This window comes from Haliotis cracherodii, unplaced genomic scaffold (assembly GCF_022045235.1).
Source record: "Haliotis cracherodii isolate W230 unplaced genomic scaffold, xgHalCrac1.p SCAF_8, whole genome shotgun sequence".
Lineage (NCBI taxonomy): Eukaryota > Metazoa > Mollusca > Gastropoda > Lepetellida > Haliotidae > Haliotis > Haliotis cracherodii.
In genome coordinates, this window is record NW_027266341.1 from 43,814,524 (window position 1) to 43,841,035 (window position 26,512).

The following is a 26,512-nucleotide window of genomic DNA, read 5'->3' on the forward strand; positions in this document are numbered from 1 at the left end:
CCATTTGTACAATTTTGAATCCTCACCACCGGAGAATGCTTCCAACCAAATATGGTTGACATCTATTTCTTAGTTCCAGAGAAGAAGTAACTTTAAACAATATAGCCAAATTACCCCTATTTGGCCCCGCCCCACCATTTGTACAATTTTGAATCATAACCACCGGAGAATGCTTCCAACCAAACATGGTTAATATCTATATCTTAGTTCCTGAGAAGAAGTCGTTAAAAGCAATATAGCCAAATTACCCCTATTTGGCCCCATTCCTCACCATCTAGAAGAAAACATCAATGTATTGTAACAACTGTGTGAACTTCCACTTCTTGAAATAGAAATCATCAATATCTACTGCCCATTTACTACACATATCTAGCTTCCATTGGTAAGTTGCATGTGCTTTTTATCTTTACTGGTACAAAATCAATAATTAGTGCCCATATGGTACTTATTAAGTTAAAAGGAAGTCTGCCACCATAGGTACTGTTACAGTCCCTCCAAAAACTCCTCATTTTCTGCACCACTGACAACTCCATCTGATGTCAAACAGGGCAGAGGTGGTTTGGATCCAAATCAAAGAAACTACCTCTGAAACTGACTTGGAGTAATTAGAAATAATTATCTTCACAATTTAAATCTTCACAATAACCTCCAAGAGTGACACACAAAGAACATAAAGTCAGACCTGGGTTGTAGTAACAAATTTCAGCTTTCCAGTAACCTGAGAGGTTCCTCCATCAGGAATGGGAATAGCCCAGGAAACCAGTTCTGAGCTGGCCATACTGACATTATAAGGATGATCACTGAATCACTCTGCAAAGAAGACTCCAATAAGGGAATGCATAAGCGTACATCCCCACTCAGTGGAAATCCCATACATTTCCAGACTGACATATACTGGAAGCTTGTTGTTCTGAGAGGAGCGAACAAATCCAGGTGGTGACTGTCCCATATCCATGTTATTCATTCTAATACACTTCCGAGTGTAGTAACCATATACATTCTGTGGCTACCACCCTCCCCTGATGGGATAAGCTATCCGACAGTATGTTGAGCTTTCCCGATATGTGCTGGACTTCCAACCTGTAATGCATTGATTCAAACACATTCAAATAAATGTGTAGTTTTGTGCATCAATCAATGCAATATGCTTCACTTTATCTTTGTTTGATGTTGGCCACCACAAGATTTATGATTGGGATAAATGTGCTCTCCACTCTCCACTTGTTGATCACATAAACAACTGCTCTCATCTCAAGAAAATTTATATGCAATAAGCACTTGCTTGGACTCCACCTTCCCTAAATCATGAGGTTACCCATATGAACTCCACAGGCCGAAATGGATACATCCATGAACATGTGATGGACATGAGTGGGATGCCTGTCATGACATTGTTCCAGCACTTCCACCAAGAGAGACAGTCCATTTATGCTGTTGGAAAATGTACTGAAAAAGACAACTGTTTCGACCAAACTGCATTTATCCAAGACTGAATGTATTCTACTGAAGTCAGATTGCCGATTAGTGACATCCACCAACTACCACCTGCCACCTTCTGTACCAACTACACCCCAGGACCTTGACAAACAGATCCTCTGGTGGGCAAAGAATTCCCTTGTGGCTTGAAATCATGATAACTTTGATCCAGAGGACGGTACAGTATTACCACCATAACCATAAGCATAGGTAGTTATGCCATCATTATCAATCCATCTCTCTGTATCTAAGGGGGATAATGATGTCTTGTTCATTCTTAATCCATATATCCTATGATTGTAACTTCTTAAAGAGTTCATCTTGTGTTTGAATGTTCTACCGTTGAATAATGCTTCTTTATACTGTTCGTGTCTGATATGCTTTTTTACCACATACTTTTTAACACCCTTGGCTTTTCTTACCTCTCCATTATCGGACTTCTTTATAGATTACATCTTAGGTCTTAAATCCGACATACTCCTCTATAGGAATCCCGGCACATTCATCCTTCCTCTTACTTAACACCTTTTTATTTACTACGCTGTGCAGTGGATTATCTTTTGGGTAATCGCTCCTGTCATACATATCTATTTTTTCTGCCATATCTTTATACACATCCTCGGTTTGTATTTCTATCAACAAAGAATCTGTGTCGGTATATAACACCTCGCATCTATCGCCGTATTTCTTCTTAAGTTCGTTGTAATAAAAGTCATACATTAAGTGTTTTGACAAGTCGAGAATACTCATACCGACGTACACCAGTCTGTTGAATCTTATATTACTCTTCTGCATATGCAACACGGCTAAGTCGTTATCGAATATCTTGCTTCTGTTAAAAGCCGGACTGGCTATAAGTTTCCTGAGTCTTTAATTTAACATCAACACGCTTCCTTAGATTCTCCATAGTTTTACCAAATACTGAGTTATTCATGAGCTTATATAGATTCTTTTCGAAATCGCTGGTAGCTATCTTTCTTAAATCTGTGTTCAACCTTATATCGGGCTCCATCCAAGGGCTTTGATCAAACTTTAGAACTCTGTGTATTTTGTTAACCCTTTCGCCCCGACTGCCCGATTTATCGGGCAGCATAAACCATGTCCCAGTTCACGGCTGCCCGAAAAATCGGGCGGCTACTGTCCAAGCCTCACACACGGCTGCCCGATAAACGACCGTGTTTACAAAATCGTTCTTTCTACTTCCTTTCTCGTGTGTAATCTCGTTCTAAATATGGAAACGAGATCTACACGTAATGACACGTCATTCGATGGAATTTCCCCGTGTTTTTGGCGCGAAAATCGCGGATATGTCACCTGTTTTCACGACAGGTATTTTTCTTGCTTGAATCGTAAATCTAGCGTAATGGCGGCCAACTATGATTCGGATAGCGATCACATGACTAACGACTCTATCGGGAATAATAATGTGTTTGATTTGAATAATTTACGCAAAGGGGAGAGGGAATTTCGCGAATATTTTGGTGAAGATTTTGACGGTTTCGACGAGGTGTTTTTCAGGAGGCGACCGGACTCAAGAATATATATTGACACGGTGAGTGAAGTATCGTGCTATTGATTTTTTCCAACTGTTTTACAATGATTCTGTGTTTGAACAGATTATCAGTGCGACGAATGAGAATGCAGCCTACAGGTGAACGAGCGATCACAACAACAACAAAGGTGAGTGGCATGACGTATCTCTTTCTTTTTTTTTAAATTTAATTTTCTGATCGCAATCCGAATTGTAGTTTGCCGGTTTGTCGTATGTTCTTATATTTCGCTCAATTTGAATAAAATTTATTTCCATATTCATGTTTGTTTTCTTGTTTTTTACATCTTAATTTAAATTTTAGTAACTGTAATAATTATTTATTTATTAATTGATGTAATAAAGAACTGATTTAATTTATTATGCAATTGTAAATAGCAGTGCATTGTAAATATGTTATCACAACTTGTATATTTGCAGAACTTGAATTTACGATCTTTCCGTCCTTTTACAATCTTTCCCTCCTTTCAGATCAATCTGTGATATCTTCTCTGTGATGTCATTCTTATAGTAGCTGTGGTTCAATGTTAAGGTAATGTGATAAATTACCATTTAAAAGCTTAAAGATAAAATTTTGTTTCACATCCTGAAAAAGAACAAAATAAATCAAATATTTGTGTTTTTACCTGTGTTAACGAGTTTACCTGCGTTAACAAGTTTACCTGTGTTAATGAGTTTACCTAAGAGGCTGTAAGTGTATCATAAGTAATATGTGACATCAGTATAGAAAACAAAGGCAGTACCAAGAGTTGTAAACTTGTTTATTTGTTTACAGATGTGCATGAAGAGATTTTACCTGTAACACCTGGGATTACCTGTGCCGTCCAAGATGACAAGACCACTGTGTTATGTTTACCTTGTGTCTGTGATTTATTTTTGTGATTTTTAATACAATTTGAGCCAAAATTCATTGTCTGTTTTCATTTTTTCAGTGTTTTCAAGTTTTATTTCACTTGTAAACACCTGTAATTAGAAAATAACAAAGGTTAGAGACAATAACAACAAAGAATATTACAGTATACTTAATCCTCTTTACAATGGTATATGAAAAATGTATATTAAAAGCAAGTTTCTGGTAGAAAAAGTGCATCAAAAATGATAGTGTGATTTTCCAATGATACTGCCAGGGAGGCCAGTGTGCAGGCCTTGTCAGTGTCAGGGACTGCAGGGTTTCAAGGGACATAACTCTGGGGCAGCCAGGGATGAAAGAGTTACGTTTCATACCTAACGATAGATATAACTGGAGATTTCTGTAGTGAACTATATATTTTGTCTTATCCATCAAATTTGGTACGAGTTTTTCTATGTTAGCTAACCTACTTTTACCCATCAAGGAGTGTTGATATTCCGACATCCAATCTATATTAACCATTAATCTTTCGGGAGCTAGCGGATAACTGTTATTGTCTTTATGTAACGAATTTGGATATTCCAAGTCAACTTCTAGTATGTACCCTATATTCTCATTGATATTATTCACATCGATATCATCGACCCATTCAAAACCACCCGTGGGTAAAGGTTGACTCATAGCCCATTCGTACAAATTGTTGGCGTCGAGATATAATATGTGCGTGTCGGGTTTACTCAGATCATATCCTTCCACTAATTTATTATTAGCCTTAGAATACCTTTTCGCTACCATTGATATACCACCTCTTAATCCTTTCTCAATAAACAAGTGCATATCGTAATCTGTGAGTAGTTTTAGTTCTACACCGGTCTTCTTCAACAATGCATCCCACGATAGTCCCGGACTGGAATAGTACCATGCCAGGGCCAAGCCGTATTGTTTTAAACATGTCTTTCTAAATATCTCGAATATATCGGTGAGTAAAAGTACATCGGTTTTAAAGTACAGATTGTGATAGTCGCCTAAATTCTTACAACCTAATTTATCCCACACCGTCAGAGCGTGTTCATAATCAGCATCTGTTATTTTAGATTCTGTTAAGTTACTATAGAATGATTCAAGGGGTGGTAATTTAGTTTCGTCAAATCTAGACCAATCATCCATATATTCGTAAGGATATACACCTTTTCTCAGCAACAAATGACGTGTTATCTTATCGGTATATTGATTTGTTATCACAAAGTCATCAGGATTGTTTGTATTAGCTAAATTGTTCAGGGAAAATAACAGAAACTGTACGCAGTCTATGAATCTAAGCCCATTACTTTGCTTTATTCTGGCCTTCCCATCCTTGTCCCCATAATGTATAGTTTTAGTCAACAAGAATGATATGTATTTTTCCATGTTGTTAGGAATGCACGTTAAACCGCCATCGGTCTTTGAGATAGCTTGCATAATGAGATGTGAATCGTATCCCCTAAGGTTATGAAACACAACTGGGATGGGAATTGTTTGAGAATTAATTTTTAGTTTCAAGTTACACTCGTTATGCGCGGCCCCCCGATAATTACCCGTGACGTGGCATTGATCTCTTACGGAATCCCCATTCAGGGGTTTATTACAAATATGACAACTCGTTGACTTCTTATAGGCCCTCCAATCATCCCTCGTCATACACATGGGTTTCTTACGCGATAAATTTTCCCTTATTATTCTCTCTTCGTTTTGTAGATATTCTAGGAACTTTCCCGCTGCATCGGGACCTCTGTAAATCACGGGAGTGTTTGTTTTCCCATCATACCTTACAACTATATATCCCAACCGACAAGGAATATGTTCTTGAGTTTTGTACGTATTATTGCGTTCAGTATTTTCTATGGGCTTGATAAGCGCTTCGAAGTCAGCGTAAATCACGTAAGGTACTGGCATTTGATTACAATAATGTTCAAATTTTAATATATTTTTTCCTTCTTTAGGCATATCGATCCTGAAAGCGGTCTGTCCAACACCTCTGCAGTCTTCTTTATGCGCTTCTAATAGATCTTGTCTGCTGTACCCATGTAGGCATCTTTCGCAGAAATATTTCTTTTCCTTATGTTTTGTTTGATCGTATAACAGCCTGTTTAAACTCTTTATCCATGTATAATGATATTTTCCATCTTTTTCGATCAAAATTGAATTGATTCTGGGAATATGTTCCGGAGCGGAATTTATCCTGTGTACAACAATTCCTTTTTAATGTCCGAAAACATTTATAGCTAAATTATTTTGCTTTTCCACCTTATCAATTTGTGATATTGGTGTAGGTTCGTCTATACCATCGAAGTTGAGTCCATCGTTTTGAGGATAGCTAGAGGGTCTATTTGCAATTTTAGAATCTACGGGGAACAATGCAGATCTTATCATCATTCTTAAACAATCATCGGATTTATTTTTTACATTAATTATGGCTTTTTTCTTCTTATAATACGGGGGTAAATCTATATAAGATCCATCTTTGAAAGGCATATAATTTGCTATATCTAAATATAAATTATCGATTTTATCCAAACCCCAACCAGAACCTATTATTAGTCCAGCGTTCTAAAGTTTCCTGTATCCTCTGAATTGATGTATCTATTGATGCGTTTATAGTATCGGATTCGGTTATAACTTCTTGATTGGTTCGGAAATATGGTTCTGTATATTCGGTGCTATCGTCTGCGTTACTTTTACTCAATGACATTTTAACCATCAGCTGGTATTTTATACTATGTAAATCATCTAACTCCTCGTTAATTTTACTCGATATGATGGGCTTAACATCATTAACATCCATGTTGGAATTAATATCCATCTTCCAACCTCTTAGATATATACCAACGACGGCGGATGTGGGTATAAATATTAATTCTTCTTGTTGTTTATCATCAACATCATTATTATCTAGTAAAGCGATCAATTCAGCTCTTCTCATTCGCGAATAAACTCTCAGCCCACTGTTTTTTGCTTGAGCTTTGAGTTGTCTAACAGTCTGGGGTTTGTTGTATTCCAAACCAAGTAAATCGATCAATTCAGCTTTTCTCATTCGAGAATATCCATGTAGACCACGTAGACCACGTAGACCACGTTGCTTTGCCATAGCCTTCAACTCTCTGACAAAAACCATTGTGGTTTAATGGTATATGCAAAATGATTCATTTGTCTAATTGGTTGTTTTTCATATATCTAAATACGTATTCTCCCCAACCTTTTCCTCTCGTTGATGTAATCTCTCTTCCTAGAGTAAATAATCTGGTTCCTGACCCTATCAGCACTGTGTATCTTACATAAACAATAACTACCCCTATCCCACATACAGATCACGTATAGTTTATATTTCCCCGTCTGATGTAATAAGAGTGTATACCACAGTAGATATCAACACAGCGTAGGTTACATTGAATTTTTTTCCCCATGAGTGTAAATCTGCATACCGTATATCGCTGTGTATTAGGCGACTCCACGTATAAGACGACCCTCCTGTACACGCCTTAAAAATCAACCCAAAATCCTATACTCCGTGTATAAGGCGACCTGGAATGAAACACATCATAAGTCTGACTGATATACCGGTAGAAGATTTAACGTGCGCTTGCCGACTGTAGCGTATTTCGCACACGGACATCACAAGTTAGTTAGTTAGTTACTTTGGAGATTTAACGTGCGCTTTCCGACTGGTGCGTATTTCGCACACATCACAAGTGCGCACAGAAACCTTATATATGCAATAAAAATATGTTTATCTTGCGTTGTTTTTTTTCTACAATGATAGGTCGCGTGTGTAACTCCAGCACACGTCGCCATTTTGTGTTTACACGGTACGACATCAAATTGGTGCCCGTAAAATAAAATTCATTTATGAAGTAATAACATATAAGAGACAATGGTGAGTAATTTAATCGCCAATTAACTATGTTGTAACTAACTAGGCTTATGTTTGCTTCACATTTAGCGTGTTTATTCCACAATCACTTGTACACACCGTCTCCAACACTTGTTAATACAACTGTAAAAACAGCGGGAATTGATTACAGCTTCACCGGTTATCACATGTTAGGTCACATGTGCAATATGCAAATGCTTACTGGTACTTCCGGCTCTCTACTCACGGATGTTGATTGTTTTACCGTGTCAGGTGGTTTGACAATCTGCATCGAGGCGAGGGTCATTTCAACTTTATTTGCAGAAATTATTAAACTTTATTCAAGGAAAGAGATAGAAATCATGTTTATGAATGGAAATAGTTATTGGAACAGTTATTTAGGACGAAATGCGAAGTTTTATTGTCAAATGCTGGGCTGGCTATCGGACGCCGGTTGACATCGCCAGTGGAAAAAAATGTGAGATCTTTGACTCCGTGTATAAGACGACCCCCCTCCTTAGCCCCCTCATTTTAGGTACGAAAAACTCGCCTTATACACAGCGATATACGGTAAATTCATGGTTATACATCTATCATATCATTTGACTAAATGCAAAGCAAATCACATCTCCAATGCTATTTATAGTTTAGCAGTCATGGTGATTTATTGATTAGCTGTCACTCTGTTTTATGCGTAGCTATTGTGTAGCTAAAAATCAATACAGCAGTTAACCCAATTATCACGAATATGACCTAGCGGTTCTTTTGTTCCTCTGACGGTGTATAAAACTGACTCATTGTTGGTCTCGGCATTGGGTCAAGTTTTTCCCATAAACGAGGAAGTATTCGTGCATGGCAGATTCGACATCCTTAAATGTTTGAATTGAATGTCCTTCCTTACGCAGTTCTTCATGAATAAAATCTAATCTCTTCATTCTCTGCCGCCCCCATTGTGACTGAGCTTTTTCGAGTCGTTCTAAAGCTTTATTCTGTCTTTTCTGCTCCGAACCTCTCATACTAGAAAATAAAAAATTACTCCTCGAAAAAGTTAGAGCATTAACAATAGCTCCACCGACCATCATCGCAATTGATGCCATGTTTATATTATCAATGTATTATTGTTGAATAACTGAGACCCAGTTAAAACAACTGCTTTCTCAAAATATTATTCATTATTCTTATTTCCCTTCCATGCATTCTTCACAATCACTGTGATGCTGTGTTTTGAAAAGGTAGTCATTGCATCTTCTCTTATGACAGCAAAACGCGTACCTGTACATGTAGGATATATTCAGGATTTTACCCCCAAAAATGTCAAATAGATGCGTATTAACAATGACCTTATGAAACATTTGTAGGATCATATATTTACGTGTTATGTTATATTTCAATATTTTCATAAAACATCGTTAGGTATTTCTCTAGTTGCAGCAATATCAGACACACAATTCCATATATGCAATCATCCTTGTAATAAGGACCTGATTATAAAACTGTGCAAGGTGCCATGGAGAGAGGTACGTGTTGTGTGTCGTAACCAATTCCACTATTGGTATTAACAGACAAATGTAGACAGAAGTCGAATTTAAGAGATTCATAATTCCACTGTTGAAGATTTCAATCTTAGCTAAGACTGTGCTCTGAAAACCTGGTCGTCTTACCATTACGCTAAGATTGGTTTATGCAAGTGGACTAGGGCAATTGTATGGTGATTGTAAAGTTGATTGTAGGCACCTAAGACCGATTGTAACCTAAGATTGCTCTGGGCAAGTAGGCCCAGGTCTCTTAGCCTCGTTAATTGAACAGGCATAGACATGTTTAGGGATCTAACCAAATCATAGACTTACTTGTCTAAAATTGGCGGGTCAGCAAGGCAGAATCATAAGTACTGTAAGCACGTCAAGGTAGTCTCTCATCACTCCTATTTTTTTAGCCTGACCAAGGTAACCAAACTGTTTAGGCCCAGTTGTGGTGACAGGACATATATCCCAACATTTCGGGAACCAGGACCTCCTCTACCTGGGGTCTAAGTGCCGGCATCAGGAAACAAATCTCTTCCATTAAATTCAAAAGCGAGTGACCAGGTGAAAAGTTTATATTAGTTTTATCTTCAAGGGAACCAACAGGTGAAATCCATTCCAGTGGTCAGTGAGGAATCTCCTGCAGATCTGATGGCAGCCAACAGTCTGTACTCTGTGAAATCTCTAACAGGAGAGTGCATGATTTCTCTCAGAACTCCATTGGTTGCCAACCACCCTTGATTCAAGCTAAAGGTGATATCCACACCCGTGGTAAAAGATCTATCCCATACGATATGGTGACTCAATGACTAATATGTGACTTGTCCTCGGTGAAACGGATTGTATCCTAGTGATCCAAAACCCTAGCCCAGCTCCTCTAACCCCTCTATGTAGTAACGATTCTTAACAAAGGTGCTCTCACTCAGGGATATTGTTGAGATACTGTCCAGTCCCAAGTTGAAAATAGCGCTCATTTTCTCTTGAACTTTTAGCAAGTTTCTCTGACACTGACACTGAGTGTTGGTCAGAAAGTTCAGCAACATTTTTTCAATGACTGATAACAAATAGGACCAAAACATTACGCATGGGCCCATACTTAAATTCAGTTAAAAGGTCAATAAAATGTGAACTCCTGGTCAGCTAACCTTTTATTGAGCTTTGGGTGCAAATGAACATCGAAGGCTACACACTGACTAAAAGCCTTACATAGACTATGAATGCACATGTTTCAGTTTCAGACAGCAACTGACAACATAAATCCAAACAAGTGAGAGAAGCTTTTTGTTAACGGTATGTGAACAAGATCACCAAAGACTATCAAACTTTGTATAAAATTGAATGACAAACCTTGAATACCACAAATGGATCCATAATCAGATATTTGTCAATAAAATTTCTTTAGTTTAAACATAAAAAATTGAATACGTCATGTTTGAGCAATCACAGAAGACACAGCTTATTGTATTGTCAATTTAAACATATGTGCCCACTTACTAATAAGGGAGACTGAAGTGACACCGATTGTGGAGACGCAACAACAACAAGTCCTGATTGCACAACAAGTGAACGATGAAACACCTAGATTGCACAACCACAACAAGCGATTGCATCACAAGCCAGTGACTAAGAATCCTCGAAAAGTCGCAGCTGGTAAGAAGGGTGCGCTAGCGAGGAGGGCAAAACTAATACACAATACAGAACAACATAGTCGTCCGATTAAAACTTGGGCTCCCTATGTACTAGGAGTTGTTGCTATAGCAGCGGGTATGGTTTTATAAGACCGGAGAAGAGAAAACATCACACCCGATTACACAATCACATCAAGCGATTGCATCACAAGTTCAATTAGAGTTAAGGCCTCATGTAATGTTATAAAAGCATGACTACTCCAGTTACAGACGGTAAAATGTTGGTAAACGCAACGTATCATTCAGCGGTGGTCAGCGGCTTGGCCATTGGCTATGCCCGTATGGCTATGCCTGTATGGCTAAAATGATTACTAAAGCCACACCACCCAAGCTAGATTTTAATGGTTATGATATCGGTATGATGATTCTTAATATTGGATTGGCAATGGCAACAATAGATATGCTCATCAAACAAGGACTTATCCCAGAAGACATAATGAAGTAATTAAACATTTGAATATTTTATATTCATATAAAACATTTGAATATGGCATCAATTGCGATGATGGTGGGTGGAGCTATTGTTAATGCTGTAGCTTTTTCGGGGAGTAATTTTTTATTTTCTAGTATGAGAGAGGAGCAGAAAAGACATAATAAAGCATTAGAACAACTCGAAGCAGCCCAGTCACAAGGGACCAGAAATAGGACGTTGAGATTAGATTTTATTCATGATGAACTTTGTAAACAAAGACATTCAATTCAAACGTTTAAGGATGTTGAATCTGCCATGCACGAATACTTCCTTGTTTATGAAAAGAAACTTGACCCAATACCAAGGCCAACAATAAGTCAGTTTTATACACCGTCAGAGGCTCAGAAAGACAGCGAGATAGCATTTATAGTGTTTGGGTTATCAGTAGTAGCAATTTTCAGTCATACAATTACTACGCATAAGCCATGATCTATTGCGCATCAGCCATTAATAATAACCCTGACTACTTAGCTATAAATAGCGCTGACTGGCTGTTCAGCTATGTCGAGCTGACTGGCTGACTCACCAGTGGAGATGTGATTTGCATTTAGACAAATGATATGATAGATGTATAACCATGAATCTGTGCAGATTTACACTCATGGGGAAGCCGATTCAATGCAACCGACATTGTGTGGGTATTTACTACGGTATCCATTCTTATTACATCAGGCAGGGAAATATAAAGTATACGCGTTCTATATGTGGGATAGGGGTCAAAGGTCGTTATTGTTTATGTAAGAAACACGGTGCTGATAGGGTCAGGAACCAGATTACATCAACGAGAGGAAAAGGTTGGGGAGAATACGTATTTAGATATATTTAGATATTTAGATATACCATCAAACCTCAATGTTTTTAGTCAGAGAGTTGAAGGCTTTGGCAAAACAACGTGGTCTATGTGGTTATTCTCGAATGAGAAAAGCTGAATTGATTGATTTACTCGGTTTGGAATACAACAAACCCCAGAGTGTTGGAGAACTCAAAGCTCAAGCAAAAAAAAGTGGGCTGAGAGGTTATTCTCAAATGAGAAAAGCTGAATTGATTGAATTACTGGATAAAAATCAACCAGATGATAAAAATCAACCAGATGATAAAAATCAATCAGTTGATGAGTAACTATTTGTACCAACAGCCGGCGTTGGTAATTATCTAAGAGGTTGGAAGATGGATATTAATTCCAACATGGATGTTAATGATGTTAAGCACATCATATCAAGCAAAATTAACAAGGAGTTAGATGACTTACATAGCATAAAATACCAGCTAACAGTTAAAATGTCATTGAGTAAAAATAACTCTGAATATACCGAACTTTATTTCCAGAGCAATCAAGAAGTTATAACCGAATACGATACTATAAACTGATCATAAGATACATCAATTCAACGGATACAGGAAACTTTAGAAGGCTGGACTAATAGAGGTTCGGGTTGGGGTGTGGATAAAATAGATAGTTTATATCAGGGGTCCGGAAGATTTAAAATCCCAATCGGAAATTTCCATTTAGGCCGCGCCCCCTTCAAATAGCGTATTTTCGTACGACTTTTCACACACATTACAAGTTGTTACGTACAGTGTTCCCTCATTATTGACCGGTTCGGTTACAGCGCGGTAAAGCATGGCTCCCAAAATTTACTATCATTTATAGTAAACTCAAGTTTTCTAACCATACAATGTTTTCCCCGATCTCAGAAAACTAAAATTACTCACCGATTACAGTATGCACTTGTTTATTGATAAAAAGGATTAAGAGGTGGTATATCGATGAAAAGGTATTCTAAGGCTTATAATAAATTTCCAGAAGGATATGATCCGAGTAAACCCGATATGAACATATCATGTCTGGACGCCAACAATTTGTACAGATGGGCTATGAGTCAGCCTTTACCCACGGGTGGTTTTGAGTGAATCAATGTGAATGATATCAATGCGGATAAAGGGTACATACCGTATTCGACCCATTAAGCGCCCAGGGCGCTTAAAAAAAGACAGAAAGGGTTGGCGCTTATTGGGGACAATTCAGGTCAAATTGGCGTAAATTCATCAGTAAGCCTTACCGTATTCTCTTGAGTATAGTGCGCACTTTTTTTCCAAAAAACACAGCTGTGTAGAAGGGGGTGTGCATTATACACAAATTAATGAGTTTTGATGTTTTTTCCCCCATGGAAAGACATTACTGTGAGCACGTAACACGGGAAATACCATGTCAACAAATCCATACTGAAGTTCGCAAATTATTCATGTAATTACACTGTCTGGCTATAAAAAGTGTTCTTTGTATATCTGGACTTTTGTTTGTAACTTATTTCATTAATTTTATTCAAAATTCCTTTTAATATTGTTTTAATTAATTTCGGCGAAATCGTGTTTGAAGCGATCGGAAGATCGCCCAACTCACCATTATTAACAGCAACCATGGTCAGATTACTGCTATAGACGCCTTGAAACAAACTTAAGTTGACAGAGAATGAATACATATATAATAAATGCCATACTTTGACTCGTTAAAAGTCATATTTGTTTTTGTTGGACGATTCTATGTCAACACGTAATTCTCGCGATCACGCGATCACGTGCACGGGAGCCTTGACGGTGTCTGGTCAGACTGGTTCCATGTAAAAAAAAATACCCGGCAATAGCGATCAGCTGCTTCGCTTAGGGTTATTATTATTTTAGATATGTTTAGTAAAAGCTGCATATTATTCCTGATAAAAAAATAGTTTCAGATATAACTTATTGGGGGAGGGGCGCTTAATGGGTCGAACACGGTACTAGAAGTTGACTTGGAATATCCAAATTTGTTGCATAAAGACCATAACAGTTATCCGCTAGCTCCCAAAAGATTAATGTTTAATAAAGATAGGATGCCGGAATATCAACACTCCTTGATGGGTAACACAAGGTTAGCTATTATTTGATGGATAAGACAAAATATATAGCTCACTACAGAAATCTCCAGTTATATTTATCGTTAGGTATGAAACTAAAGAAAATACACATAGTTCTAATGTTTGATCAAAGCCCTTGGATGGAACCCTATATCAGAATGAACACAGATTTAAGAAAGATGGCTACCAGCGATTTCGAAAAGAACCTATATAAGCTCATGAATAACTCAGTCTTCGGTAAAACTATGGAGAATCTAAGGAAGCGTGCTGATGTTAAATTAGTCAGATCTAGCGAGGAAGAAAGACGCAGGAAACTTATAGACAGTCCGGCTTTTAACAGAAGCAAGATATTTGATAATAACTTAGCCTCACTACATATGCAGAAAAGTAATATAAAATTCAACAGACCAGTGTACGTTGGTATGAGTATTCTTGACTTGTCAAAACACTTAATCTATAACTTTTATTACAACGAACTTAAGAAGCAGTATGGTGATATGTGCGAGGTGTTATATACCGACACAGATTCTTTGTTGATGGAAATACAAACCGAGGATGTGTATAAAGATATGGCAGAAAAAATATATATGTACGACACAAGCAATTACCCAAAAGATAATCCACTGCACAGCGCGGTAAATAAAAAGGTGTTCGGTAAGATGAAGGTTGAATGTGCTGGGACCCCTATTGCGGAGTATGTCGGACTAAGACCTAAGATGTAGTCTATAAAGAAGTCTGATAATGGAGAGATAAGGAGAGTTAAGGGTGTTAAGAAGTATGCGGTAAAAAAGCATATCAAACACAAAGAGTATAAAGAAGCATTATTCAACGGTAGAACATTCAAACACAAGATGAACTTTTTAAGAAGTGTCAATCACAGGATATATGGATTAAGAATGAACAAGACATCATTGTCCCCCTTAGATACAAAGAGATGGATTCATAAGGATGGTGTAACTACCTATGCTTATGGTTATGGCAGTAATACTGTATCGTTGGGAACTATGAGCAACTCTTCTCGTACAAATGCCCTGCCCGGTCGATCTTTAAGATAATAAAGAATAGGCTCTCCTGCTTTCGTAACCAACCGACAAAGATCGGTTGTGCGACGTAGGCCTCCTTCGAGTTCACCGGGCTGGTATAAATATCTTACGCTTACTCTATCTTGAAGTATTTGTTCTTTGCCTCTCCGCAGTGCTGAAGATTCGGAAGTCACAGATTTAATTTTAATCACATCGGATGGTTTCTTCCCAATTAATCTTGTTACTTCATTATTTAACGCTGATACAACAACTGATAATCGTGTCACCCATTCGGTTGATCTTAATCGATCCGATTTCATTTCAATCCCATACTGATATCCAAACAAACGTTCCGCTAGTGTCCGGTTAAATCTTTCAACAATGGCTTGACTACGGTGAGCTTCGAGGTTAATGGCTCAGCCTCTTTGTACCGACTAGCCACATCCACTACAGTTAAAGCGTATTTATACGTTTTGCGTCTTAGCTCATCATGGGGAAGAAACAAGAGGTCAGCCTTATGAACTTCATTCGTTGTAAAAATATCAAACTTCTTTCTCAGTATAAAACACGGTGCCTGTAAGTATATTTGCCACATCCTTGGCTACATCTTTAGATACCTTAGCCGCAGTGGCTAATTTTTTATTGATCCTATACCTTTCCAATATCCTCGTGGGCCACAGTAAATTTTATCCATTATTAATTAATATTGATGATTCTTTTAATACGACTCATGACGATCGTTGAATTGCATCATCATCTTGGCATAAAAGATTCCATCTGTAGTAGCAGTATAGGTATATAAATCTGGCGCCGGTTGAAGTGAGCCAGAATCACCATTACCTATACTACTTAACTAAATCAGAAACTGTAGATATAGGTTAACAAACAATATTATAAGCTAAGGATGATCTGATCAAATTTACCTCTCTTCTTCTTCCTTTCTTTCGGTTTCTTCTTTTTCCTGTTTACTTTTCATCAATCGAATCTTCTCCAGTTCTTCTAATTTTTCACGTTCAAGACGACGTTTCCGAATTGCTTTGTCAGATAGATGCTTTGTCTTATCAAAATCAACCTATAAAACAAAAATACATATGTAATCTTAAAAAAGCGTCTTCAGACACTTTACATAGCTTGATTTATCTATACAAACATGCACCAGTACAACCTATTATTGAAAAATGCAACCTAATATCTATGTCTACTTTCACCAAGTGCAAAGATAAACTTCAAAGTTGTGTCCAACTAACTCTTACTTGTCAACACAACAACAATCTTTAAACAAACTCAATACCTCTAAGCTTTATTTAGAACACTACATCACAAATTCCTGTGTTATGAGGGTGGGATCTTGTTAAAACTAATTTGCATAATTGGCTGTGGCCATGTTACTTGTAAAACAAAGAAAATGCCTCCTTCTGGTCATGCGTAACTAAATCAAACTAAAGTACTGTCAGAAATGCTAGAAAACTGCTTTTCTTGCTTCATTTAATAAATACGAGTCATGGGACTATAAAAAGAGCATATATGTAAATAAGTTGCCCTTATCTAGCCTGTCTTAACTGACACTGTGATTACCATTAAAATGTTCTTTTACAGGTAAAATGATGATCAACTTATAACCTGAGGTAATTACCTAACACATATCCTGAGGTGATGACCTCACACCGTCCGTGCATTCTCCCAGGTGCAAATGTCACCGAGTTGGGGGTGGTCTCAAAATATTACTGTTATTGTGCTTAATTGACATGTGCGTTGATGGAGTAGCAATTTAGGATATGTACTGCATTATATTTGCTTGGAAACATGGTGGAACAGTCAAGAGCTATGAAACGGGATGAGTATTGGAAGGTTGCGGTTTTGGAATCCAGAAGTATTTGTTGTTCTACAGATGACTTCTTGAGGTAACATTTATCTCCGCTGATGATGTATATGAATCTGTACTTTTGAATGTTGTGTTCTGTCTTGCCACAAACCCTTTACACTTAGCCAAGATGGGCACAACAGGGTTGAGCTCACAATGTCTGACTGGCGTACGGTAGACAATGTGACCCTGTACGATAGACAATGTGCCGCCAGCACAGTACCTGATCCCCGGACGTCATATTAACTGGCATTATCCATGACACTGACACTGATCTTGTTTAAAATGGGCAACAGCTGATGTTCCAACCAGTCTATGAACACATCTCCTCCTATAATTTCCTCATGAAAATCACCAGTTTTCTTTTTCGCCTCAAAAACTAGCACACATCCATCAATAAGCCCCATATCATGGGTTGTAGCGTACAAAACAATATCAATGACACTATTACCTTTACTTGATGATACCATGGGTGCTTTTTGTCCATCTGCCGATAGACACATGTAGTCAGTGGAATGATTCATCAAGGTAAATTATCTGGACGCCCTGACTGTGATAGTTATGAATGGTTCGGAGATAGTGTGACCTCATAGACAGAATGGAATATTTTCCCCTGAAAAGTGTTTGGTCATTGCCACGCCCAGCGTATCGAAATCCCATCTCTTGGAGTGCAATAGTTAGTGCAGTTTACATTAACTGTATCTTTAATTCCTCCCAAATTATACTACAAGTCAGGGTAACCTTCTGCTCATAAAGCTTGCACACTTATACCCCTAATCACCCTGTATGAAAGCTGTCTAATATCCTTTTATGTCCTAGTTTTATTTTTGAGACCACCCCTATACCTGTTTTTTTTTATTTATCATACCGTAGACTTGATGGTATGAATTGAAAACCCAATAGCTTGGGCAAATTAATAAATGTTTTCCCTCTATCTCACTAAAGCGTAAAGAACTTGTATACATTTCCCAGCACAGACTCCATATCGTGTACCATGGTTATGGCTATGCAAGTGTAATGTAACATGCATCATGGAAGCAATGTTAACAAAACAAACACAGCGTCATTTTGTCATTTTAGAAGATGTACATCTAGAATTTTCTCAAAATGATTTTTGTGTGTAGATTAGATGTTTAATGAAGACTACATTATTATCAATATAACGGAGTCACATGCTCATACTTCTATAGTCCGTTCCAGACTGCCATCATTGGACTTAGAATAAATGTAAACTTCCTGGGTTCTTTTAATTTGTCTCCTGTAAACTTGTTGATAGGACTCCTTGTGACTGAAATACTTCAAACCACAGGTTTTTGTTTTATTGTTTAACACCGCACTCAGCAAAATTCCAGCTATATGACGGTGGTCTGTAAATAATCGAGTCTGGACCAGACAATCCAGTGACTGATATCATGAGCATCGATCCACACAATTGGGATCAATGACATGCATCAACCATGTCAGCTAGCCTGACCACCTGATCCAGTTAGTCGCCTTTTACAACAAGCATAGTCCCCTTTACGGCAAGCATGGGTTGCTGAAGACCTATTCTACCCCGGATCTTCAGGGGTCTCAAACCACAGGTAGGTCGATCAGTAGTTACTCGATATTTCAATAACAACAGTCTGTGAAAAATTATATCGTTTTTTAACAGGCAAAAAACAGTTTTCTAGCATTTCCGACAGTACTTTAATCTCAATATGAAACATTATGGACTAAGGGGGACAACTCTTCCGCCCTTTGTTAAAATACATTTAATAGAAATTTACACTGTAATGGCCAGGTGGAGAGAATGAATCACACCAGCAGAAAGACTTGCTGTACTCATCTGAAGCAAAGGGCCAGCTATTGATCCTTACAGCTGTACTGAAGGTCATTAGAACAACTCCAAACAACGTGACTGAAACACCATTAAAAGTGGTGTTCAAGGATTCTGCTCGTGACATTATGGATTGATTTAGATGTTGGTTCCAGTCAAAGAGTGGACCCTTCAACTGGACTTTTAGATATGTTGGAAATTCAGAAACAAGTGAGAAAGAAGATAGTGGATGAGCAGGCCAAACAAAGTGAGACCCATGGTGACACTACATAATTTGTTTCTCATAAAAAGGGGGAGAAGGTCTGGTTATATCATCCAGGGAATATTCCAGGAACCAGCAATATAAGTTCAGTGCACAGAGTTAGGAAAGACCTGTTGCTGTCAAGGCCCAGACCAACCTGACAACATACCAGATTGTGCCGTGTGCTGGAAAGAAAGATCTTTTTGAAAGATTGCATCTGTTGAAGAAATTTATAGAAATACTATTGAATGTATATATTATCTTATTTAATATGCACTTGTATGTGAAAACAATGAATGTCCTGAAAACTAGGGTGTGATCTGATCTTAATGGTGTTGGTGTTGGTGTGTATCATATCATATCACCCACCATGGAGTGTCATCAAGACAATGCTGTGAACAAGTGGATTTCTGATTTGCAGCACCAAGGATACTCGGCTCATATACTCAAGCAGAAAAATTAAAAAATTATTTTTTCTCCCAGATTGGCCCATAACTCAAGGCAAATTACATATTGGAAGTATAGATATACATTTGAAATTCAACTAACAAATCATTTAGCCAAGACAAAAATAAATCATTTGATCAAACTTGTGCAACTAAATTTTGATGCACAGGTCTTGGCAAGTCGATTCGATTAAAGGGACTGGGGATAAATTCAAGTGCTTCCTTAATTCAGATCAGCAACCTTCTCAAAATTGTACTAAAATGAATATCATTTCACTCTTTATCTCTGCTATTAAACACATGTTTGCATGCTATATCTTCAGGTCTTTGAAAGGCATTTAGAAGTGATACACATAAGGAAGAGAATTTATGGATGTCAACTTCTTTATTAAGAGAAACACAACGTTTCGGAGTATATGCTTACTCTTTTATCAGGTGAATGAATGCCATACGAGGCAGAGAGCATATATATGTATATGTAGGGGGGGGGCACTAAGCACTGATAGGTGAAAGAATGGACATAGCAAAGGGCAAATTGAAGCCAGCTAGATAATTAGCCCCGACAAAGATCAAAGCAATAAATTCCAAGCACTAGGCAGATAGGTTCCCTGGTCACGGTTCATGGCTGGCTGGGGTCTCCTGATGTCAATGGCTTCTTGTAGTTTTCTTTGTTGCCAGTTATTGTTGGTAGACAGGACTTTGGTGGCTTATGGTTTTCGTTCTTCAGGATGTGTTCGGAAATAGAGGATTTCAGGTCAAGTCTCTTAACAGAGGTCGGATGTTCTTTGAGTCTGGTGTTGAGGGGTCTAAGGGTTTCTCTAATGTACTGGTGGCCACAGTTGCAGGGGATCTGGTATATACATCCTGGGGGTTGGGACTTGCGCTGCTTGTTCCTCTGCCATTGGCTTGTAGATGGATCTTGATGGACTTGCCGCTAGAGAAGGTGACATCTATGTTGGCTTTGTTCTTGATGAGGCGAGAAATCTAAAGAGTGACAGGGCCTTGGTAGGGTATGGTGATTCTGATGGGCGATGGAGCTGGTTTGGGCCTGGGGTTGTAGTTCTTGAGGGTCTTGCGGATGGTTTTGGAGACTAGGTGGACAGGATAGCTGTTGAGGGAGGTGAAGGTTTCCTTGAGATGGTCCAGTTCACTGCTGAGGGCATCAGGGTGGCAAATGGATTTGGCATGTCGGGTGAGGGTGGCCAGAGAATCCAGTTCATCATGGAGACCGAAACCAATCAATACCTTCCTTTCCTAGACACGTCAGTGTTCCCATTTACCTGTAATTACCAGTTTTTTTAAATTTAGGCTTGGACTGATAATTCAGGTGACTGCCAGTCCCTCTGGAACGGCAAACAAAGATCCTTATAAATCTTTGTTGTTGAACAAAACATCAGTGATATTCATAGAAATATATAAGAAGTCAGCTTGTATGTTACCATCAGGTCATCCCCTTGTCTTTTTTTAGTGCAAGGAAATAACATTTCACTTTGCTTCGAGGTTAAATATCCATTTGTAGTGACTTTGTCTCGAAATATTAAAAAATGAGAGAGAAAATTGTGACTGAAGTTTGTGTGAATGACACATTGATCTAAGTTATTTCAGCGATGACTCATTGCACTTAACATGATGTTGAAAGAATTAAAACCAGCTAATTTTCATACATTTTTTATTTGTTGAAAGTTGGGACTGACAAAAAATAGTGGGGACTGGTAATTGTTAGAGTTGCCAGACCAGTACATCCACTACAACTCCTGCCACCATCCCCAGATAAAACAAGCCATCATCACCACCCTCACCCGACATGTTAAATCCATTTGCCATCCTGATGCCCTCAGCAGTGAACTGGACCATCTGAAGGAAACCTTCAACAGCATGGGTCAACACGTGATCGGCCAAGAGTAACCACCCCCACCCAAAATCACTACACCCGACTGCGTGAAAGGACGACCACAGCCACCTCAACCGCATCCCAAATACCCAGATTGCCCAGAATCTCCGACCAGACTGTACGAAACTGTTTAAGAGCAGCAAGTCTACGAGAAAGACGTCCTGTTCGACATGTCATATTGAGTCGACAACAGTGTCAACAACGGCTGCATTGGTGTCGTCAACACGGGGTATGGCCTCAACTGCGATGGAGAGATGTCTGGTTCAGCAACAAATCAAGATTTCTCCTCCATCGAGGGGATGGAAGAGCACGGATCTATGGACTTTGGGAAGAACGTTACACTGGAAACTGCGTACAGGAAGTGGACGTGTTTGGTGAGGGTACCATTATGATGTGGGCGGCTATCTCTCATCATGGTAGGACAGGTTTGGTCCATATCCAGGGCAATCTTACGGCTCAACGATACATCAACAAAATTCTCCTACCACATGTCCTGCCAATTGCAGCCAATGGCAACGTTGTATCCAAGCAGGACAACGCTTGACCGCATACAGCACGGATCACCCAATAGAGCACCTGTGGGATGAATTGGATTGACGACTACGCCAACGTCAACCACAACCCCAGTTGGCTTTTGCATTGCATGCCGAGTGGGCTACCATTCCCCAGGATGTGATTCACATACTCGTCTCTTCCATGGGCAGGAGATGTCAGGGCACTATCGATTCCAACAGGGGACATACGCGTCATTGATGGTAGCTGACCTTCACCTTGGACTTTTCCTATGTGCCGATAACTGAGGTGACAACAATCACCAAGTATTCTCTCCACAACATTTTGGCTCAATACATTGTACGGTTCCTTGTATAAATGTATTTTCCTACCTCACAGAAATCTGGCTTTGCGTTTCTATTGTAGTTTACGCAATGTCATCTGCAGATTTGTCGGTGTTAACCTTCACTCCACATTCAAAATTAATTTATTGTCATATCTACAGGTAACATAGGCTTAGCTGTACATTGAAAATACAGCATGTTTATCTCCTAATAATATCTAAATGTGAAGTTTACACAATATACAGCTTTTCCATTGGACGAGCGGTCGGTCACATGACTGCAAAATTGACCTTCGTAAGTGTATGAACACACAATTTGACATTCATACGTTTTTCCCCGACACTGTATTCTTGAAATGACGTAAACACTAGGGCTGTTACGATTCACTCTCGTATTCAGTGAATCAAACCGTAACCATCCATGAATTGAATTCGTTATTCATGGCCACTAGAATTGAATATATATGAATATGCTGTCATGTATATTTACATACCCTGTACCTAAAAATATCCATAACAACATATTATATGCATAGATTTCTTTCACTGACAACACTCTAATAATATTTAATTTGATAGTATTGTTGTCACTGGTCATTGTCGCATTTGAGCAGATACTAGTACCTGGATAAGTGCAGTATATAAATGTATAATTTATTAATAATCAACAAGCCATGTCAAATAATTTATGATGTTATTGTTTCACTGAATATAATAAATACTACATAAACTGCTGACTTGTTATTGTAATTGTGAATTAATATTCGTATTCGTTACCCTATATTCGTCATATGAATCGTATTCGCCTCACAGTGTATTTGTTGCAGCCCTAGTTAACACTGATGGACTACTTCCATGTTCCTGGAGAAAGCCCTGGAAAATCACCAGCATGAAAACATGCAGAAGCGTCATTTCTGAGCATAGTAGTAGTAACAACTTGATCCGTGTCTAGACTGACAAGTGACAGTCTGCAGCAATCTATCATAAATTTGCATTTAGTTTCTATTTGACACATCTTTAAAATCACCTTTTAATGATCGGCCAATTGATCAAAGTTGACTAACACTTGTAATTATTCATGAACAACTTCGGAAATCTCTCCCGTCACATTTATCGTGTCAGCCATTTTGACGTCTCATATTTCATGTAAATGTATTACAACTCGTGGTCACTGTGACTGTCTTACTGAGGTAGTTCTAAAAGACCTTTTCATCTAATGATAATATTATGTGGATCTATTAATTGTAACCAAACTACGAGTACAAAAGATGTTCATGTGGAGCAAGTTCAACATACATACGCCCATGTAACACCTCTTTTTGATGAACTATCTTATTCCCCATTACAGTTGGTTGCTGTCTGGCTGCCACTGTTAACATGAAGTCACACATCCTACATGAAATTGCGTACTTGCACCACTCGAGGTATAAAAGTAATACAAAAAATTATGACAACTGACTTTCGCTTTGTGCAAGTTCATTAGAGTATGAACCTTCATAGAGTGAGGGCCAAACATTGTATGGACATCAGAGCTTGTGATGAGCTTGTTCATACAATGTTTGGCCCCGACTCTCTGAAGGTTCATATGCCATTGAACTTGCACAAAGTGAAAGTCAATTCTCATAATTTTTTATATTACTATTTTATACCTTGACGGGTGCAAGTACACAATTTCATGTAGTATGACATAATTTGGTTTTAAGGTTCTTGGCTGTAAGCTTTTAACTTGCATCAGCTGCATGCAGTGAAGTGCTCTTTGTCTGAATAATGACCAGATTCACATACTTACTTTGATATTTGCAGTGAGTGCCTTGCCTTCTTCATCCTTGTTCATCAGCTTCATACCTCGCAACGCATCCATAGCCTTGACAAAACTAATGTACTCCTTGAACTGAACATAAGCATCAAATGTGAGATCTTGACCATAACAGAATGTTTGTATGGACCCTGGCTTTGTGGCTGCAATAATTTCCTTTCTGTATGGGTCTAACATTGGAATATCCACACATCGAACCTCTCCAAACACTTCAAATACCCTCCTCAGCACCTGCTCACAAGGCATGTCTTTCTTTGAATCCTTTCTTGAAGCAAACCACCTTGTTGGCAAATCTTTGAAATGAATGGTATCTGGTCTTTCCCCACTTTTCATCTCATTCATATTTTTCGCATCACGGAAATATGAATCCCAATCATGTCTTAGAGGAAAACTTATCTTTGCTTCTGCAGCTCTTACTTTTAAGCTATCAGGAAATCCACTTAGCTTGATGGCTTTTCCATCAAGTTTTGCAATCAACAACTTTATTTTTCCTTTGTTTTCAATTTCACCCTCTAAGCGAATGAACTCCAACGAGCTTTTAACAATTTTTAATGTGATAAATATTTCTGGTCTGATCATATGCTTTACCTTTTCCATTACCTCCCAGTTTGATATACTCTTCCCCGGTGTCTTTAACTGTGGAAGTTGGACGCACACATTGAGTTTAGCTATAGGTTTTAGATATATCTTCATCTGTTCATGAAGTTCAACTGCCTCGGATGTGTCATTACAAACAGTCGTGTTTGACATTTTCTTTGTTTTGACACTTGCACAGTCACAAGTCACCAATGGTGAAAAATAATAGCCCTATATATACTTTTCATGAACGACACAAATTACTTTACTTTTGCTGCAGACACTCGAATTTCATGTAATCTTACAAAGCGCACGTGTGATGAGACTGCAGTTTACTTTCAACACTACCGTGATGTTTATTCTCTGATCTGCTAACTGAATACCACTCATTGTTTGGGAAGAATAAAACCAATGACATTTTTCGCTGTGGCGTTCAAATGCCGGGTGCTGGCTAAAACGGCCCCATTCCAAAACGGCCCCATATCTCGTTGGCGAAAATGTACCAAGTCATCATTAGCGAAAACGGCCCCGTAGAAAATACGACAATGAATATATAGACCCCTATATATACAAGAAATTTGACATTATGTATTCATCCACGTTACTCTATGTTTCAAACATTTATGATATGATTAGATCACGTAAACAAGGTGACCCATTCAAATATTTCATTAATTTATATGGCACAAGAACGTACCGGATCTATATTATCCAGACATTAGGCTAAAACAGCACTGCATCAAAACGGCACCAAATCGCTTCAGGGTTGAATAAAAATAACAGCACCTGTTTTTCAAAGGTGCAAATGACACCATACGATCTATGTATTAGTGTTTTATATCAACGGAACACAAACGCTATTTTACCATTCACCTTTGAGGTCTATAATATACTGAGTCAAATTAAAATATATGATATACAACGGAGAAATGTATCAGAGAAGGTAGTTTTTAATCATTAATGTCCAAAGAAGGATTTTAATTAACGGTGGTAACCATAATTTGTTCAAAGCACCTACGGTATTCGGTAATAACATCAACAGTTTAAATCATAAGTCCCAAGCACGAGAATCTGATGGCACACAAGTTCAGTAGCGTGTATGGCCACCGTGTGCGTTGACAAGTTCTGCCACACAACGCCTCCGCATGGACCTTGTGGTGCTTGTGAACACATGATTGGGAAGACGACGCCATTGTTGCTGCAAAATGGTGCCAAGATCTTGCAAATTCTGTGGTTGGTTCTGGAGAGTGCGCAGACTTCTGCCAAGAGCATCCCAGACGTGTTCGATGGGATTGAGGTCGGTAGACATTGACGGCCAGTCCATGACGTTGACTCCCGCATTCTGGAGGAAATTCCTTGTCAAAATTGCTGTGTGGGGTCTGGCATTGTCGTGTTGGAAGATCAAACTGGGTCCATGTGCTGCCATAAAAGGCAGAAGTTCGTGTGCTAGTACCTGGTCGCGGTAAGCAGCAGCATTGAGGTTGCCTCGGATGACAAGAAGCCTGGAACGTGCATTGCCACAGAAAGCACCCTACACCATGACACTTCCGCCTCGAAATCTGTCAACTTCCTGTACACAACACTGGGCGTAACGTTCATGACGGCGCCTCCACACCCTCGCCCTACCATCAGCAAATCGAAGATTAAATCGGGATTCATCACTGAAGACGACT

At 38.6% G+C, this 26,512-nt stretch overlaps 1 protein-coding gene across 1 annotated transcript in view; it reads right to left on the reverse strand.

Annotated features, from left to right (window-relative positions):
- The window catches only part of LOC139450060 (A-kinase anchor protein 17A-like), an 83,918-nt gene extending 58,641 nt beyond the window's left edge, over nucleotides 1-25,277 (reverse strand). Inside the window, exons 1-2 of the mRNA XM_071231699.1 lie at nucleotides 24,237-25,277; nucleotides 16,278-16,426 (exon numbers count right to left, since the gene is read on the reverse strand). Of these exons, the coding sequence (XP_071087800.1) occupies nucleotides 16,278-16,426; nucleotides 24,237-25,013 (926 nt within the window). The 5' untranslated portion in view covers nucleotides 25,014-25,277. The remainder of the gene's footprint in view (nucleotides 1-16,277; nucleotides 16,427-24,236) is intronic.
- Nucleotides 25,278-26,512: the final 1,235 nt, after the last annotated feature.